This window comes from Hermetia illucens, chromosome 3 (assembly GCF_905115235.1).
Source record: "Hermetia illucens chromosome 3, iHerIll2.2.curated.20191125, whole genome shotgun sequence".
Taxonomy (NCBI): Eukaryota; Metazoa; Arthropoda; class Insecta; order Diptera; family Stratiomyidae; genus Hermetia; species Hermetia illucens.
The window spans coordinates 148555353-148574050 of NC_051851.1; the positions used below are offsets into that span (position 1 = coordinate 148555353).

An 18698-nucleotide genomic window follows, 5' to 3' on the forward strand; every position below is an offset into this window, starting at 1 on the left:
GGGAGTACTATCCGTCGAGATCAGTGGCTATGTCTCGGCTCGATAAACCGCATCCACGACTTCCATAACAACATCCACCGTGGATCCCCCTATTCCGAACCCGAACTGCCTTGGAGATAAGTCCCCGGTAGCGCTGATCGCTTCATCGAGTCTACTCCTGATGAGCGTAGGTCGGTAATTTCTGCCGTCCACTAGTACATAGAAAGTATGTCGCGGCTGGGGCCCTTCCGGGGCATGGAAGTCTCACACGCCGCCGTTTTCAGGTTCAGCACTAAGTTTACGACAGTGTCTCCAGCGCCCTCCAGCGCGACTCTGCCTTCTCTAAGGGTTTCGACGAACTTTCCAATCTTCACCCTTGCGACATTCCACACGCAAGTGGAGCGCTGGGTTGGTGCACGCCGGAAAGTAGCGTGAACCACCTCGAACGTTTCCCTCTGGAGTCTAGCTGAGGCCTGCCCCAGTCAAGGGTCCTAGCATTAAAATCACTACCTATCAGGATTCGCCCCTCTGTGCCCGAAACGGCATTCTCCAGACCAACATCAGGTAAACGCTAAAAAACGTTATTCCTAAACACCGCATCCAGACAAAGCCATTTCCTCCACATAAGAGTTACCCCTCTACTCAGGGTTGGTCCGCCCGTCCGTTTTAGCTTCTTTGCCGCCTCAAATGTAGTGATAAGGAATTTTCTGCTGTTGGACCGAATTTTGTGTAATAACGGAAAAAATTCTGCATTAGTACTTCCATTTTCCTAGTGTATTCATCTTCTGGCCGGAGAATGGACATCCAAATTTTGTGAATATTATCTACTGTTTTCTGTTCACCAATAAGACAAACACAAGACGAACATAAACACCCATGTCGACTGGGATTCGAACCCAGAGCAGCGCTCTATCGCCACAACCATCACGCCGGAAACTGGAAGCTTGGCGTTTAAGGTATGAAAGGTTTTCTGTATTTCTTTTATAAAGCCATTTGAGTGTGCATTTATCCCATTTGAATCTAGCACGTAACATATGCATATATTATGTGAGAATGTCCACTTTTGCGTGATAATGACATTCAAAGTTTTAAAGTTGAACAGAAACGGCAACTTTGACCTGTTATAATTTTGTTGGTAATAGTGCGATTTCCAGCAAACTTGGCAGAATCATGCTTTATACTATACATTTTTGCAAAATTTCATGATTCTTGGATGAACTTAATTTTGCAGTCAATTACTAAAAATTGTAGGAATATACTATTATTAACTTTATTTGAACAGATATCGGTATGGAGGGTATTTAGGAGCCTACGCACTAAATAGTGGCAGCCTTTTGATTTTTTTTAGATTTTTCGGTTTGGTAGTTTCTGAGAATGGGTCCGTTAAAGAAATGATCACTTTCGATGCCCCGTACTCCCCTTCTTTCCAGCGAATGTCAAAAAGGCTTTGGAAAGTACCAACCAAGGCCTTTCATTTGATACTCCATATGATTATACTTGATGAAAAAAAAAATTGCACCCTCCTTTTGAATGTATGGGGACCCTCCTTAAATTCGCCGTAGGAGTATATAACTCATTGAATGCGTGCGTGTTCACATTTTTCACCTTTCCACCAAATTTGGTGTCAATCGCTATAGCCGTCTCCGAGAAAAATGCGTGTGACGGACAGATAGACAGACAGACAGTAAATCGATTTTAATAAGGTTTTGTTTTACACAAAACCTTAAAATGAAGGACTGATGAATTGAAAATTGAAGTGTTCCCACGGTACATAAGGAGGTTTAAAACCATCTATAATTTCATTGCATGCTACCCATCCAACTTTGTATACGTGGGCTTAGTTATTCTACGAAGAGTTCGAAGGAACGCAATCTCCAATAAATGTAAATATATACACAGCAACCCATGATAAACCCTTGATTTAGTTGCATATACAGTAATTTAATTGTTGCAAATTGTTGCTTTCCATTTGCTTATCTGCAAGATAATGTTCTTTGTAGATATTGCATGTCTACTCAAGTGGAAAATATAAACAGATTATTTATTGGCCCATGTGCTCGAGCAAGAGATACATTCTATTGCCAACAATAAGGCTTGCTTGTGCCTGGCTAATCGTTAATTATATATTTAATGAAAAATGTAAAAAAAATATATTTGATAATGCAAATGTATTTCTACCCCATTAATTTCGGTATTACGCAAGTGTTTGGGAATATTCATTCATACCAAAGGGGTTTACTGGGGTAGTATCGGTCAATCATGTATGAGTATAAAAATCTAGAAATGCGGCTGAAGGTTGAAACGTTGAATAGATTTAACAATTTCTGCAATGTCTCTATTTGCCTCCTTTCCAAATCCAGAGTCATTTGACCAGGACCTATGGCTTGGTGAAATCGCAAGCCCTACCTGTCCCTCGATACCTCGATACCTGGACTCGATCAGAAACTCGACTAACAACACCACTCAGAATCCCCTCTGACAATCAGGTGAGAGTTAACGCTGAAGCCATCCATAACACAGCCCTCCACGACACCTATTAGAGGGAAATGGATGCCGCAATAACCGCAGTCAACAGAGATCCTGCAGATGAAGCATCAACAAATAATCTTCACAATCACCAGAAAAAGGTTATCATTGATACGGCTACAAACATACTTGGCCCCAGCCGCAAAAAGAGAGTTATCACGAACTCTGGCGAGCGGAGAAGCGACTTCACAGACGGAAAAAGGAAGCCTGGGAGAACCAACAGGTCTGTGAACTCGAAAAGTTCAGGAAGCAACTGCACCAGGCGCGGAAGTTTTACCAACAAGTCAGCCGGATGAAGCCTTACACACCTCGATGATTCTCCTGCCGATTCAAAGAGGGAAATCTGATTTCAGACAGAATGGGCATATTGGAGCGATGGGTTGAGTACTTTGGCGAACTACTGAACACCCAGAACATCGGTGAATTGGAGGTCCCGCCAACTGAAGACGACGGACAAATACTGCCACCACCAAGTATAGAAGAAACAGTCCGTGCAATTCATCGGCTTAAAAATCATAAGTCGCCAGGAGCCGATGGAATTACAGCCGAATCGGTTGAATATGAAGGTGACCAATTACACCAAGTGATTCATCAACTTGTGCTCAAGGTGTGGGACAGCGAATCAATGCCTGACGACTGGCAAAGAGTCATTATCTGTCTCATACATAACAAGGGAGTTATTACGCAGTGCAGCAATTATAGAGGTATCACGTTGCTCAGTACCATCTATAAGATATTCTGCTCTATCTTGCTAGTCCGGATAGCCCCATACGCCCAGAACATCATTGACCCTTACCAAAGAGGTTTCACTCCAGGCAAAGCAGCAACACATCAGATTTTCTCTGTGTGGCAAGTGATGGAAAAACTGTTGGAATATGGACATCAGTTGCACCATATCTTCATCGACTTTAAAGACGTCTATGACAGTATAGCTAGGGTAAAAATGTATAGGGCCATGAGAGAATTCGGTATCCCGACGAAATTGATAAGACCGACTAGGCTGATCCTGATTAATGTGCGAGGCCAGATAAAAGCAGCAGGATCACTCTCAAGACCATTCGACATCAACAACGGTCTACGACAAGGGGATGCTCTATCATGCGTCCTCTTCAACCTGGCCCTGGAGAAAGTGATCCGTGATGCTGAGATAAATGCGAGAGGTACGATCCTCTTTAAGTCCACCCAATTGCTGACCTATGCTGACGATATCGACATCATGGGAAGAACGACCCGAGACGTACAAACTGCCTGGCAATTGGCGCGAGATCTTGGGCTGCACATTAATGAAGGCTAGACAAAGTATATGGTGGCAACATTAGCATCGAAAACTAACCAACCAACAACATCAAACCGCACTGGTCAAATGGGAAGACGCATGGGTCAAAGCTCTTACTGTACAAGACTATGATCTTGCCAGTCCTCATATGTTCCTCGGAAATTTGGGTTCTTAGCAAGAAGAATTACGAACTCTTGGCCACGTTCGAGAGAAGAATCCTCCGAAGAATTTTTGGCCTCCTACATGAGGATGGACGATTCCGTACTCTACATAACGACGAAATCGATGAGCAATACGATGACCGTCAAGTTTTTGGATAAAATCCTGCTCAACAGGTTGCGCTGGGCGGGTCACTTAATCCGTATGGATGAGGATGATCCAGTCTGGAAAGTCTATAAGAGCATATCTATGGTAGAAAAAGAAGACGAGGCAGACCCTGCCTGAAATGGAGCGATGGCGTAGGTCAGGACGCCAGACAGCTTTGAGGGATATCGAATTGGTGGACCTTGGCGCAAAACCGGGATGTCTGGAGTTCCTTATTAAGGCCGGCCTAGACCGGATACCGGTTGTTGCGCCGTTGATGATGATGATAGTAACTGTGACAGTCAGCCTGATCGCCAATGCTGAGGATCTGAGTGAAGTGCTGGTCCAGCAACCTTGACTTTTGAGCAGAAAGATTGCCAGACTCGGTAACGCAGGAGGTAAGTTTTTATACAACATGTTATCTAGTAAGCCTAGGACATGTGAAATATATTTGCTAAATTCAAAATCCAAGCACTTTTACTATATGACTCTTCTGTCGAATCATTCACGGAGAAACTGGAGAGCCCGGCCAACTATTGCGAGGCACACAACCGTCAGGCGATTATTGGAAATATGGAGCAGCAATAAGAGCAATGGGAGGTCAGGGAAAATGTTATTAGAAATAATTTAATAATATAAAGCAGGAACACTGAGACGGCCTTCGCTACATGGCGGAAAGAGGTGAATAATAATACTTTCTCCACGGCTCAAATTGCTTCCAGTGTGTCATGATGGTGTTTATCTGAAGAGCTCTCACTCTTAGACTACAGACAGATTCAAAGGGAAATGCGTAGAATCGACGCAGAGAATGTACCCGTATATCGCTAGAGGAGGTGAGGATGTTGTGGTAATGATGGCGATCAGGACCATATACGATATCGGAGTGGCTCTGAAGCTAAAAGGGCAATCACCCCATCATATGGGATTATCTGAAGGTTGACAAGGAAGCGCCACCCAAAGTGCGGTTGGCGAAATCATCTTCTGGCAGACCTACGGTGGAATACAATTTAATATGGCCGAATGAATAGGATAGTGAAAGGAAAATAACCGAACACTTATTCAGCATAACAAAAGGATCCGGAAAATTAAGAAAGACTCAAGGAGGAAATTCTGTGAGGAAATACAACTTTCAGCAAGAATGCACCTTTAGAATATTCTATTATAGCTAAAGTTAAAAGGAAACTTTAGAAATCCTCCTAAGAGGATCTAAGATAAAGATGAGTGGCAGGATTAAGTTTAATGAAAGAGTTCTGGACAATAAGTCCAGTAAAACGACTGGAAATTTGCTGGCAGGAGTACATCTGTGTGCGGAGGTTTTACACACCATCATTTCCAGGGGATGTTTACAAAGGGAAGTCCTATCAGCTTTACTGTGGGACGTTGTAGTGGAGGAGTTGCCTATCTTACTGCATGGTGGGATCTAATACTGAAGAGTGTAGTGATGAAACTATCATATTCATATTGCTAAAAATTTCTATAAAGAAATTCAGAGCCGGCAGAACAATCTTCGTCTCTCGTAAAAAGTTAGCGTGAATGGGAGAATCTTAAGATAAAGCTCCGACGTCTACCAAACAAAAGAAAACTGTATGAACTCAGATTCCCATTCTTTTTTGTTGAATGGCTTCAACCATCAAATGAGATATAATATCTTGAGTATGTAATTAGCAAAGGCAAGCGGACCCTTTTCACCACAGAAACAGATATGGGATTGAGCCCCCACATGGTATAACGGATATACCAAGTTGGAGTTAAGCCGATATTTACCAAATTGAAATAGAGGCAAGCTTCCAAGGGACTTCCTCGCTCCAAAGACTCGCACGCCTCTGCATGTGGGTATTATGAAGAACATATCCACTCGTGCCCTGGAAAGACTGCTGCAATTGGTACCGTTGAACCATCTAGTAAAAGAACTGAAGACATTTCAACTGAATGACGTCAGGGCGCTTGTAGTGTACGAGCAAAATAGAATTATCAATGTATTCACGTCAACGTTACTCAACTACTGCTGCTAAAGACCAGGATAGTTAGCGAGGATTGGAATCATAGGAGTCCATGGAAGGAACCACATACTGTGGCACGCAGATAGATTGAAAACAGAAGGCATAATTCGGACCAGGATACATAGAGTGAATCGGAAGCATTGCATGTCACATGTGTGTCAGCGAAGATCAATGGAAAATTACAAACGTGCTAAAGTTAAAAGCTGAAAGGAGAAACGCGGGTTGTAGAGTTCCCGCTTAAGTTGATCCATTTGTGAGCGTCTGCACCATATGGGCATAAAAGAACTACCAACTTAATCACAAACCCAACCCTCGAAATGGAAGGTGGTTTCACTTCACACTTCCATTCCAAAGCCGAGGCCCCGATAATTAGTGAGGATATGTCATTGTTTTCCAATAGGAGGTGTAAGCAATAAACCAGTGCATCGGGGACTAAGTATGAACGCACTAAAATCCACACCTTTTCGGCTGGTTAGATGGCATTAGGAGCCATTGCGTCACCCCAAATCAGATCTAAACTAGTATGGGAATGCTAGCAAACCTTCGTAACACTGGTTGCCAAAAACGAGATAACTCTTAAATGGATACCGGGGCAAAAGGTATTGATGGCAATAATAGTGCGAATGAACTTGCAGGAAAGGGATCAAGGGATCATTCCAGAAACAATAAATTCTGAAGAAAGATACGCTCAGAGCACCTGGGGAATTATTTCCTGGATCTCGCGACTAGGGCTGTGATCAAAGGGTAGTATGGGTCCCAGGACGAGATGCGTATTGGTACACACGATGGAGCATAGAACCTAGGAAACGCCTGCTGAATCAACACCAACAATTCTACTGCTAACCCCGACAGCGAGTTCCTACGGCTACAGCAACATCTCAGATGAAATACCTCGGGAAATCTGGGCATCCCCCACGGACTATGTCACACGCAGGCTGAACTTAACGAGAAACTTTGCTGTGGACCTTCCAACCAGGGCAAAGTGGAAGACCGGCGGCGTGTTGCAAGACTATGACACAGTATTCTTTACGGACGGATCAAAGATGGAGTCGGCGCGGGGGGTTTTTCGAATACACACGCTGTATCCAAGTGGTATGGTCTCCCAGGTTTCGCCAGTGTCGATGGTTGGAGCGTGATTCGAACCCCAAGCGTAACATAGCCATTCTGGCCGACAGTCAAGCGGCCATCAAGGCCTTGTACTCAACGACGACATCTTCCCGGCTGGTGGGGCAGTGCAGAGACGCGCTCAACCGTCTGGGCGGCACGCTCAACGTCACTCTCCTCTGGGTTCCCGGGCATAGGAACATAGAGGGGAATGAGCGGGCTGACGGATTGGCCAGGCAAGGCTCTGCTCTTGGCAGTCCCTCGGTGAATACAGTCGGTGTTCCGTGGGCGGCTGTCGGGGGCCGTGTCTACTTGCACTACCTAGCAGCCGCGGGCCTGAGATGGCGAAGGCTTATAAGCTGTGCTAAGTCAAGGAGAATTTGGCCCGCTTATAACATAGCCCGATCACGAAAGCTCCTGTGCGAGACGCGTGCAAATGAATTTCTAGATTACGGCGGTCTGCACGGGGCACTGGTCCATAGGGGACCATGCCACTAGGCTCGGCATACCTTACAACTCGCATTGTCGAAGCTACGGAGAAGGAAGGGAAACCCTCATGCACTTTCTCTGCAATTGCCCAGCTCTGGCTAGAGTCAGGTTGCGGACACTGGGTAAACCATTCTTTGGGGACCTCAGAGAGATTTCTAGTTGTAGGGCCGGAAAGTTGCTTTCCTTCGTGAATGCTACGGGGTGGCTCTGAAGATCCGAGCCGGCTGGACTCTGCCTCCCTGTTCCCATAACAACAGTCATGGTCTTAGGAGTTTGTGGCATCAAATCGGCGCACCAAAGCGCTAATTGGGCTCCTCGGAGCGGCCACTGATACCTACTTACCTATCTACCAACCCCTATATTCACCTCTATGTGACGATTCCTGGGAGTTCTTTTTAAACTCTTTTTAAATTGTAGACAGACACGGATGAAGGGGAGTCTCCCCTCGCTTTAAAACGGAACAAATTTTATCAGCTGGTCTTCCAGGTTGAGGATTGGGTGGGGCTGCCAACCCTATATGGAAAACCGAAGATACGGAACCACGAAAGGAGCCTCGCACTGAACGAATTTTGCAACGACCGACCTGGCAATGAAAACGAACGGACGTTTGTGCATTTTCTTATGGAATAGGAGTAAGTTGCGGTGAACGTGTCCGTACGGGTAAGGATGATCCAGTCCGGGAAATCTATATGGGCAATATCTATGGTAGAAAAAGAAAATGTGGAGACCATTCTTCACATGGAGAGATGGCGTAGGCCAAGATGACAGCCAGCTTTTAGGGATAGCGAATTGGTGGACCTTCATATATGCAGAAATATTCCATGGACGAGTCTAACTTGAAGCCAGCGACCTACATTTCATGTACGGGTTGGTTGATGCATCAAATGGTGGCAAAGAGAAATTCAGATTCGAGCTGCAGTCCTGCTTTCTTTAAACTGGATGTCAATTTTTCAGAGGTTACAGAGGCGTTAATTAGGCTTTGTTCCTATCCCTATTTTTTGCTGATGGGGATGGGTCAACAGGTAGATATTACTACATTACTTTTTACTTTCTCCGTGGTTTGTCCATCAGTTCTAAGCTCCGTTTGCGTAATATTGAATTGGCTGGTACCTTCTCAGTCTATTGACGACCCATACACTTTGTTTTCATAAATAGCAGCTACCACTTCCACAGAGTTCAGTCCGAAGCCAACATCTGATTAGATTTACTATCTGGCGGTGGTGGAATTGATTGACGAGCTTGCCAATTAACTAATCACAGTTTGATGATGATTTTATTAGCGAGTTTCAATGTGAGACCAATGCAGCTCCCTTAGTTGGATGCAAATAGGAAATTATACAATTATTCTTACATTAATAACTCTGGGGATGCTATGCAATTGGCATGTTGCTTGCGTGCTACGTAATGTATTCCCCTTGTAAAAGCTGCAGCATAGGCCACCATGCGCCTCTGCGGAGTGGTGAAATTTGGAGCAGAAATCAGAACTAGAGCATGCAGAGTTCAGCAGTTTTGAAACGGGTAACATTCATTGCCAACGGATGTCAGTAGAGGATTCGGAACATATGTGGCTGGAGGTACAGGTACTCGCATGTAGGCTTCGATGAAAACATAGACCATAACAACCATTGAATTCACAACTTGGAATCGTGTACGTAGACATCTAATCATCGGATCTGGTTCCATGCCAGGACTAGAATGAATTGTGTGAATGCTAGAATAAATTACACCCAATGACTGGCAGAAGGCAATTTACCACCCAGCAGGCTTCTATGCATTTTAAGTTGTTATTTCACTGTAGGAATGTGTACGTATGAACTGACTAGAATAAAGATGTTAACCTTCCACTTATATAGATGGTTTCCGGAATGAATCGAGATGGGAATGAAATTTCTCCATGGGATCTGCGTATTGTCGTATCGTATCGGTGGTTAGGTTGATTGGAGGAAAACACTGAATTTGCTATGTTCTCAAAGTTAACTTGAATATGAACCGTCTGTTGTCTGGAAATATGAAAAAGATACAATATTTATCTGATCCGACTATTGAGAAAATTATCTTCAAGCAGTTGTCATCTATGCTTTGTTTTCAGTTAAAGCTTACCTTTTATTTAAAATGTCTTTGTTTTACCAGTTTTATTGTTGATTTTTGCCACCAGCACCTTTGATTCCTACATCTGTCTATTGAAAGGTGGAATCTTCTTTAAATTTTACCAGAAAACTCATTGGAGGATAGCGTTTCAGTTTCACTGATTTATCCAGAGCCATTTGGCCAAGATCAATGACTCGCTGTAGGAGCAAGCAGATGGTATCTGCTCGTTGATGTGTTTGAAAAAATTGATATCCTGCATTGAACCCTTCTACGTCATCCAGTCAAGACTATATGAAGAATGCAGCACAAAGGACACAAATATCCCTCCAGTTGTCGCACTCAAGACTGGTGCACTTCTTTGAAATTTTGACGATTCTGTTTTTCATCGACTTATTGAGAAACATATCCGATTCCCAGATTATGAATGAGTTAAAGTAAGAACTCTGCAGAGGCGGTAGTTGCTGGATGGAAAAGTTCCTCAGGGGGCTTTACCCTGTTTGAGCCTGTTGGTGGCAAATATAATTTCACTCTAGTTTGAAGGAGCAGTCCGTATTGCGAAGATTCGTGGTGAAGTCCTCCTTCCACTTCCTCAACTGCTCACTATCTTGGATGATGAGCCTGTTATTAACATTCCTTAAAAGACCATCGAAAGGTTTACGACTACCTGAATCTGTCTCGTGATGTGGTATACGGTAGCGAATTTGTTGTTATTTGGGGTAACTTCTGCTTCCCCGACCAACGCAATGGTGGAATTCTTTTTGTCATGGTATGCAGTACCTTTCCTTGGTGATGGAGCTCCAGCGCGTCGCATTCATCCCGCTTACAGCCATCAACAGAACTCTCAGCCCTTCACGGTCATTGTTCCGCCTCCACGTGCTCGCGATTCGCCAGATATTGTAACATCTTTTTGGGACATGACCGACAACTTCATCTGCACAAGAGATAAAGACACTTTTGATGGCGTTCCAGAGCTGATTAATATTCTCGGGAAGTTTGTGTCTCTTACGTAGCAAGACAGTTTTCCCATTGCTGGATGACAGCCGGATCACGGAGACGGCCCGTATAGAATTTCGGGAGTCGATACTCTCTTCCCTTACAGGAAAATGCACTAGCGACATGTAAGATATTATCAGAGGATGCTCTCTTTTGAGGCCACCATCAACACCTCTTTTGGTATGAACTTTTAGAAGGTAACGCCTAAATCTACTGTTGGTCGCTATATATTTACTCTGATTGGGTGTCCGTAGAAGATCAGTCTAAACTCAACTGACCTTATGACCTTATTGTTCTGCATTTGAACAGTGTACCGCGGATCAAGCTTATTCTACGTTTATTTTTTTTATTTATCTTTTTTTGATTCATATTTATTAGGATTTAAGTTTGATTTTTATTGTTTCCGAATTCAGGGCCAGGTTGAAGAGAACGCATGACAGGGCATCCCCTTGTCTTAGACTTCTGCTAATGTTGAATGGTCTCGCACATTGGTCAGAGTCAACCTAGTCAGTCTTATTAATTTCGTCGGGATACCGAATTCTCTCATGGCCGTGTACAGTTTTACCCTGGCTACGCTATCATAGGCGGCTTTAAAGTCGATGAAGAGATGATGCAACCAATGTCCATATTCCAACAGTTATTCCATCGCTTGTCGTAGAGAAAAAATCTGATCTGTTGCTGATTTGCCTGGAGTGAAGCAAGTATGGGCCAATGACGTTCAAAGTGTATGGGGCTATCCGGCCAAGCAAGATAGAGGAGAATATGTTATAGATGGTATTCAGAAACGTTATATCTTTATAATTGCTACACTTTTTTTATTGTTTCTTCCATGCTTGGTTTGGTGGTGGCAGCATTTGTCCGTCATCTTCACTTGCAGGGACCCTCAACTGGCCGATATTGTGGTTATTGAGCAGTTCATGAAAGTACTCAACCCGTCGCTCCAATATTCCCATATTTACTTCTTTGTCTCGGCAGGATGAACATCGAGTTATAAGGGTTCATTCTGCTGACTCGTTAGTGAAACTTCCGCGCCTAGTGTGGTTACTCACTTCATTTTTCGAGTTTACGGACCTGTTGGTTCTTCCAGGCTTCCTTTTTCCGTTTGTGAAGTCTCTTCTCCGTTCGACAGAGTTATTTTCTTACAGCTGGGGCCAAGTATGTTTGTGGCTGTATCAATGATAACCCTCTTCAGGCGGTTGTGAAGATCATTTGTGGATGCTTCATCTCCAAGACATCCATTAGCTGCGGTTTCTGCGACATTTCCCCTTTATAAGTGTTGTGGATGACTTCAGTATTCACTTTCACTTGATTGTAAGAGGGGATTGTTGGTGGTGTTGTAATTTGAGTTTGGAGCACTATACCAACGATATAGTGATGCGAGCCTTTATTGGCCCCCCTATATGTTCTGACATTCATCAAGGCTGAGAGGTAGCGGCATTCGATCAGCACGTGGTCAATTTGGTTGAAAGTGGTCTCGTCTGGAGAGGCCCACGTTTGTTTGTGGACCGTTTTCCGTGCAAACCAAGTACTTCCAACAACAATTTCGTGCGATACTGCTAACTGAATAGTTCAGAGTCCATTGTCATTTGTATCCTTATGTAAGTTATGAGAGCCAACGTATCGCCTGAATACGGGTTCCGTCCTAACTTGACTGTTAAAAGCTCCAAGTATGATTTTGATATCATTCTTGGGACAGGCTTCGAGGCTCAACTGCCTCGCAGAAGGTATCATTCTCTGACTCTGCTGTCTCCTCTGTAGGAGCGTGAACGTTAATGAGGCTTATATTTCTAAACTTGCCTTTTGCTTATGTTTTCAAAGCCGATAACAGGAGGTTTCTTTTTTTGGCTGACTAGGAAACCTACTTCGAGCATATGGTTTACTGGATGGTGGCTACAATATATGGTGTATTACCTCTTTTCCATATATTGGTTTGTACAGGGAGCGTACGTTCCATGAGAAAATTGTTGTTCCCTTCTCGTTGCCGGGTTCGTCGTTATAAAATCCATCCTTTCCAAGGCTCCTCATGTGGCTCCGTAACATCGGTTTTCCGTGTAGAACTGCCAGTCCTACCCAACGTCCAACTTGGAGGACCAGTTGATCCAATTTGTTCCGTTTTCTCCGGCTGCAGTTTTTCATTAAGAAAGAACTTCTAGCGATCAACACGTGGAGGTGGAGATAGGGTTTGGTAGTAGAGCTTTTGGTGTTGGTTCAGCAGGCGTTTTCCAGGTTTTGTGCTTCATCGTGGGTACCAATCTACGTTTTGCACTGGGACCTAATCTACTCTTTGACCGCCCCAGACGGATATGTCTTTTAAATAATACTGGCAATTTATTTGAACGAGAACCAGCTGGGAATTTGAAAGAAACGGTCTACGACCTGCAGTTAATCTGGTAGTTAACATAGCTAAAGCCACTCTCGAAGATGATAAATGCTCCGCGGTGGTAACATTTGAGGTCAAGAATGCCAATGCAATATGGAGCAAAATACTAGAAACCCTAATTAAATTGGGAGGGCTGAAGTACCGGCTGCCTATGATTGCCGACTGCTTCCGTGCTGTGATTCAGATTAAGAACTGAAGCCATACTAAGTAACATGCGGAGTTTCACAAGGGTCTGTCCTAGGACCACTCTTGCTTATAATTATGTATGACGGAGTGCTTACGATAGATTTTCCTATTGTCGTGGTCACTATTGGCTTTCCGGACGACATTGAGCCGGTTGATGCACGCCTCCTTGATGAGGTCGCGATTTATGCCAATGAAACAATTTATGTCATTAAGTCCTAGCTGGAGAAGGCAGGGGTATCATTCGCGGGGCATAAGACGAAAGTAGTAATTATCACTAATCGGAGGATGAGTACGTCTATGAAGATCAAAGGCAGCACACAAATAATACATTCCCAGCCTGCGCTCAAGTATTTAGGCAAAATTGTAAATACAATGGGGGGGGGGGGCAACAATAAATTTGGTGAGAGCGTGGAAACTATGAACGCTCACGCATACAGTGAGTTACATCCTTCTACGATGAATTTGAGGGGGGTTCCCATACATGCAAAAGGGGGGGTGCAGATTTTTTTTTCACTAAATATAGTCATCTGGGGTATCAAATGAAAAGTCTTGGTTAGTACTAGTAGTCGAAGCCGAGCCTAGTTTTGACATTAGCTGGAAAGGTGGGGAGTGCAGGAGGTCGAAAGCGATCATTTCTTTAACGTACTCATTCTCAGAAACTACCCACCCGAAAAATCTGAAAAAATCAGGAGGCTGCCACTATATGGTGCCTAGGCTCCGAAATACCTTTCATACCAATATCTGTTCAAATAGAGTTAATAATAGTATATTACTATAATTTTTGGCAATTGACTACAAGCCCCCCTTAAATTCATTCTAAAATCACAAAAGCATTGCTACCAAGTTTGGTGGAAATTGCACTTTTACTAATAAAGTTAGAACAGTCATAGTTGCCGTTTCTGTGCAAATTTCAGACTTTGAATGTCATTATCACACGAAAGTGAAAATTTCCACATAATATATGTATATATTACGTGCTAAGTTTTAATGGGACAAATGCACACTTAAATGGCTTTATACAAGAAATACACAAAACCATACCTGAAGCGTCCAGCTTCCGGTTTCCCAACTTGTTTCATTCTTTGTCCGGTTCACAAGCGGGGTAAGTTCGTCGTGATCGGTTTCGCCATTTGGTTCTATCAAAAGCCTGATCTGGATGCAGTCGCGAGGCTTTGTTGTTTCGGCCGGCCTTTTGGTCGCTCACCATCGACTTCGATGTTCAGACCAATCTTAGCAAGTGAATTCTCGTTAACGCGAATTATGTGACCAGCGAAGACGCCTCTCTCGCAATTTTTCCACGATTGGCTCAACTACATATCGATGGTGGATATCCTCATTTCGGATGTAATCAAAACGTGTCACGCCACTAGTCCAACGCAACATCTTCGTCTTCGAACATATCCGAAAATATCCGACGAAGCGGCCTGCGTGATGGTAGAGATGACTGTACTTTATATTATCGTGAGAGAAGGATAACGTCTTTATGACTGAGCATATTTCACCAGAGAACCTTCTGCTCGTCGTAAGTAGTTGGCACGCAGTGAGACTATCGTCGAATGACAGGAGAGGTAGATCGAGTCAGAGAAAGGCCCCACAGAGTCATATGGGACATTCGGAGATGGATCGGGAGACCACACGTCGAAGTAAGCTTCGACCTAACGCAAGTTTCGACCGGACACGAAGGTTTCCAAGCATGCCTCTATCGATTTGGGCATGATGATTTGCAACTTGGTCCTAAGTGACCTAATATTACAGACGACGCAGAACACGCTTTATTTCAATGTCCGAGGTTCGCGGTTCAAGCTAGAAGCTACAAGCTCTTCACGCTCGAAACCATATGTTGAAATCGAAGGGCTTATGGGCTGCAGTCGAAAAGGTGGTAGCAGCTATCTATAAGAAGTTTAGCCGGGAGGAAGTCAGCCGAAAGAAGGGACGAGCGAGAGACCCGAACGTGAATATGAGTGCAGAATAAATTCGGACCGAGCCTCGCGACGTAATACTACATTCCGGGTTCCGTGGGAAGAGTGGAAGGGGAAGGAAGTGCTTTCGGTAGGTAAAAGTCCCACATAACCGATTGGCAGGAGCCAACGATAGCTTTTGAACCTTCTCAGTTTCCCACGAACAAAAGACAGACGGACAGAAAGTGAACCGATTTTAATAAGATTTTGTTTCCGAGAAGACCTTAGTGAGCGATGGGTGTAACAATATTAATAGCCGATCTTTGGAGTTTTTAAATAAATAAAAAAGCTTTTTTTATTACAGTAAAACTTGGTTTTCATTTCAATTTAAAGTAAGTATTCAGTAATGAGTTTCATTTAATTAAAAAGCCTAATATACTTATACACATCAATCAAAAACTATTCTATATTCATTTATCAGAACCGCGTCCTCTCCCATACAATTCTGTGTCGCGAAACCTTTTGATTTTTCCAATTTCTCATCCGAAATCCCAGTATTTATGTGTATAACATTCGTTGTACAATCTTCTTGGTTCTTCTCTAAAACTACTAAGATATTCTTGTCCTGATTCTGTTCTCTGAATAGATCAATTAAGTATCTATATTTCTTACTTCTCTGTTTTTGGAATACTAATCGAATATAATAAATCGGAAAGACCACACACTTCCCAGATGGTTCTTCGGCATCGATAAATACACCCCGAACCAGGATCGAGTTGGAGCAGTTCAATAGTACGAGGAGCAGGAATGATAGACAGTATGAGACCCAGTTGCTTAGTGTGTAGTCATCTGAAAAGAAAGATGGAGAAAAAGATTGCAGAATTGTAAAGAGCGGAAAAAAGGATCTGTTAAATTAAGGGTTCTTCTTACCGGGGATGAAGTAGACATCCAATAGCATCCATATTCCCCGCCACACGTTCACACATCCTATGAAGCTGAAAAATAGGAATGCGTCGGCCACTGCAATGCGGCGATAGCCATCAATTTGGTCACACAAGGACCTTGTGATCGGCTGAATGGCGAATGTGAGTGCTGTTAGCGTGTAACCTATTATCTGAAATGAAGTTAAATTGTATCTTAATGAATCTTGTTAGGTTCAAGAATGGAAACGAAACTTCAGTACTACCACAACTCCGGGGTATTGAAAATTCAAAATTGTATACCGATGCCTTCGCCCTCAAAATAGGTACATCAAGATCAGGGTAACCAAATAAAGGTCAGTATTTCAGTATTACGACCTTATTTAATCTAAATTTTCGAAATAAGTTTTGCTGCGGAGACGACCCACATGTCCTGAAGTGTGGTTTCACCAACAAATATCTCTTTTTTCTCTTGGCTAAGAAGTTCCTTATAGATCAAGTTAAGAGATGCCATCCTTCTGAACGGGATGTATAATTGATATACACAGCTATCTATAGTTCACAAATTTACGTATCTCGTGTCCAGAATTTGCTACTTTCATCGGAATTCCAGTTAATAGTATTGCAAATCTTATATTAGATAAGTGTCTGTACCACCACCCGCTTTGCCCAACTTCTTAATTTTCCCTCTTAATCTATTGGCATAGCAAAGATGATTAACTCTGAAGCACATTTCAGATACATAAATGAAGTGAATAGGATAACAAAGGTTTCGATAACGATTCCCGAGGTCACCTACTGACAAAAACCACTGGCTGGAATCGATTTATCTTAATCAAGTTGGTCCCAGCTAAGACAAAATTGACAATGCAAAGTGTAGTGTGGCGTATGTTTGTGTGTACAATGTACCTTGCGTAAATATTATTTAACAGATGATAACGCTTTGTTAAGCTTCTAATGTTTAATATTTGAACTTGAGATTCTTTTGGACGAGATACTTCTTAAGCTAGTACAATGGGTGATTGGTGCTACCATTGTGTTCGTCTAATGTATGTTTTCATCTATTGTGTACAAAAAAATGGACTATGATACACATATACATACATAAATGCAGCTCTGAGTTCAAGTAATTGTTTTGCTTTTTCATGAACTTCTCCGAAATGTATCTCAGATAAACTATCAAGCCTTAGATGAACGGCTAACATAGTCAGATAATGTTTTTTTGACTTCATGTCTACCTGATTATACCTTTATAGCTTGCAGGTGAGTGGTGATGTATGCTAATGCTTTGATCAGATAACAAATTTGATAAGATGTAATTTGAGGTGGTTGTGCGTTGTATGATTGTGAAAAATCCATTAAGATAGATAATTTGGGTGGAATTGTGAAATTTTTGAGGATAGATTCATTCAGTACTCACCGTTGATGCCCAGGCTGAATAAGCGCCATCATCAGGATACAGCAGAATATCGCACACCGCCCAAATACCGCGCCAAGCAACAGCCACTAATGATCCAATGACAAGGGTTGAAAATAAGCAATCCAAGATGTAGATTACGGGCTCTTCAGTCGCCTGGAAAAACAACATCCAGACGGTTGAAAATATTAATAACTTCACACTGATTTAAAAAAAAAATATTTTAAGGATATGAGGTAGTCCTGAGTGCGCGATCCACTTGATGTCGGACGGGGCCAGTTGAAATGAAACTTTCTTTTAGGCGCAGCGCCTGATGGGTTGAACGAAACTACAACGCGTCTATTTTTAAGGTTTTGTGTGAAACAACAAGGAATCTTCCAGGCTCCCCCTCTCTGAGGAAAATCGTGGACAGTGGAACATAACATGTTCCGGATCTTCAGGTGTGCAACGACATTCAGGACAAAAGGGAGAATCATCCAGCCTGAATTGGGGCAGATACTTCCTGTAGCCACCATGTCCTGACAGGAATTGCGTCAAATCGTAGTTAATCTCGCCGTGTCATCGCTGGATCCACTCCTCAATACGGGGAATCAAAGTGTGGGTCCAGCGACCTCCCACGGTTGTTGCGACTTTTCCTGCGACTCTCACCTTGCCGTCTTTCGGTATTATGCATCCTTTTCAGGTGGATTCATTTTCCTTTTCTCGTACAGGCAGCGTGTCTCACTTGCCAGAATGTCTATCGGGATCATTCCCGTAATAAGACACGCTGCGTCGCCTGATATTGGCCCTTAGCGCCACTAAGCGGTAAAACATGTTTACCCTTCTCCGATTACTCTCACACGCTGGTGCTTCCTCCCAAACTGGTGCCGCGTATAATACTGTGGAGCGTAACACTCTGGTCACAAGTAATCTGCGACTGTATCTTGGGCCTCCAATGTTAAGCATCATTCGTGCTAATGGTATTTACCTCTTTCTCATAGGCATAGCCAGGTGTCCCTTGAAATTTATTTTAGCGTCTAATCATCACCCCCAGGTATTTCATAACTGGTTTCGAAGTGATGATGTGACACCAACACGAATATTAACCGTATTTTTCCTTCCTACGGTTGGTAATCAAGGTCGCTTCCGTCCTTTGTTCT

At 43.2% G+C, this 18698-nt stretch overlaps 1 protein-coding gene across 3 annotated transcripts in view; it reads right to left on the reverse strand.

The window, feature by feature from the left end:
- Positions 1-15621: 15621 nt before the first annotated feature.
- Positions 15622-18698, reverse strand: part of LOC119653257 — a 30751-nt gene continuing 27674 nt past the window's right edge. The window contains exons 2-5 of one of the 3 annotated variants that reach the window (XM_038057867.1): positions 17563-17715; positions 16153-16336; positions 15895-16071; positions 15622-15828 (exon numbers count right to left, since the gene is read on the reverse strand). In XM_038057867.1, the coding sequence (XP_037913795.1) occupies positions 15671-15828; positions 15895-16071; positions 16153-16336; positions 17563-17715 (672 nt within the window). In that variant the 3' untranslated portion in view covers positions 15622-15670. Of the gene's footprint in view, positions 16072-16152; positions 16337-17562; positions 17716-18698 lie in introns of all 3 variants that reach the window. The other 2 variants (XM_038057866.1, XM_038057865.1) reach the window with 2 other exon arrangements.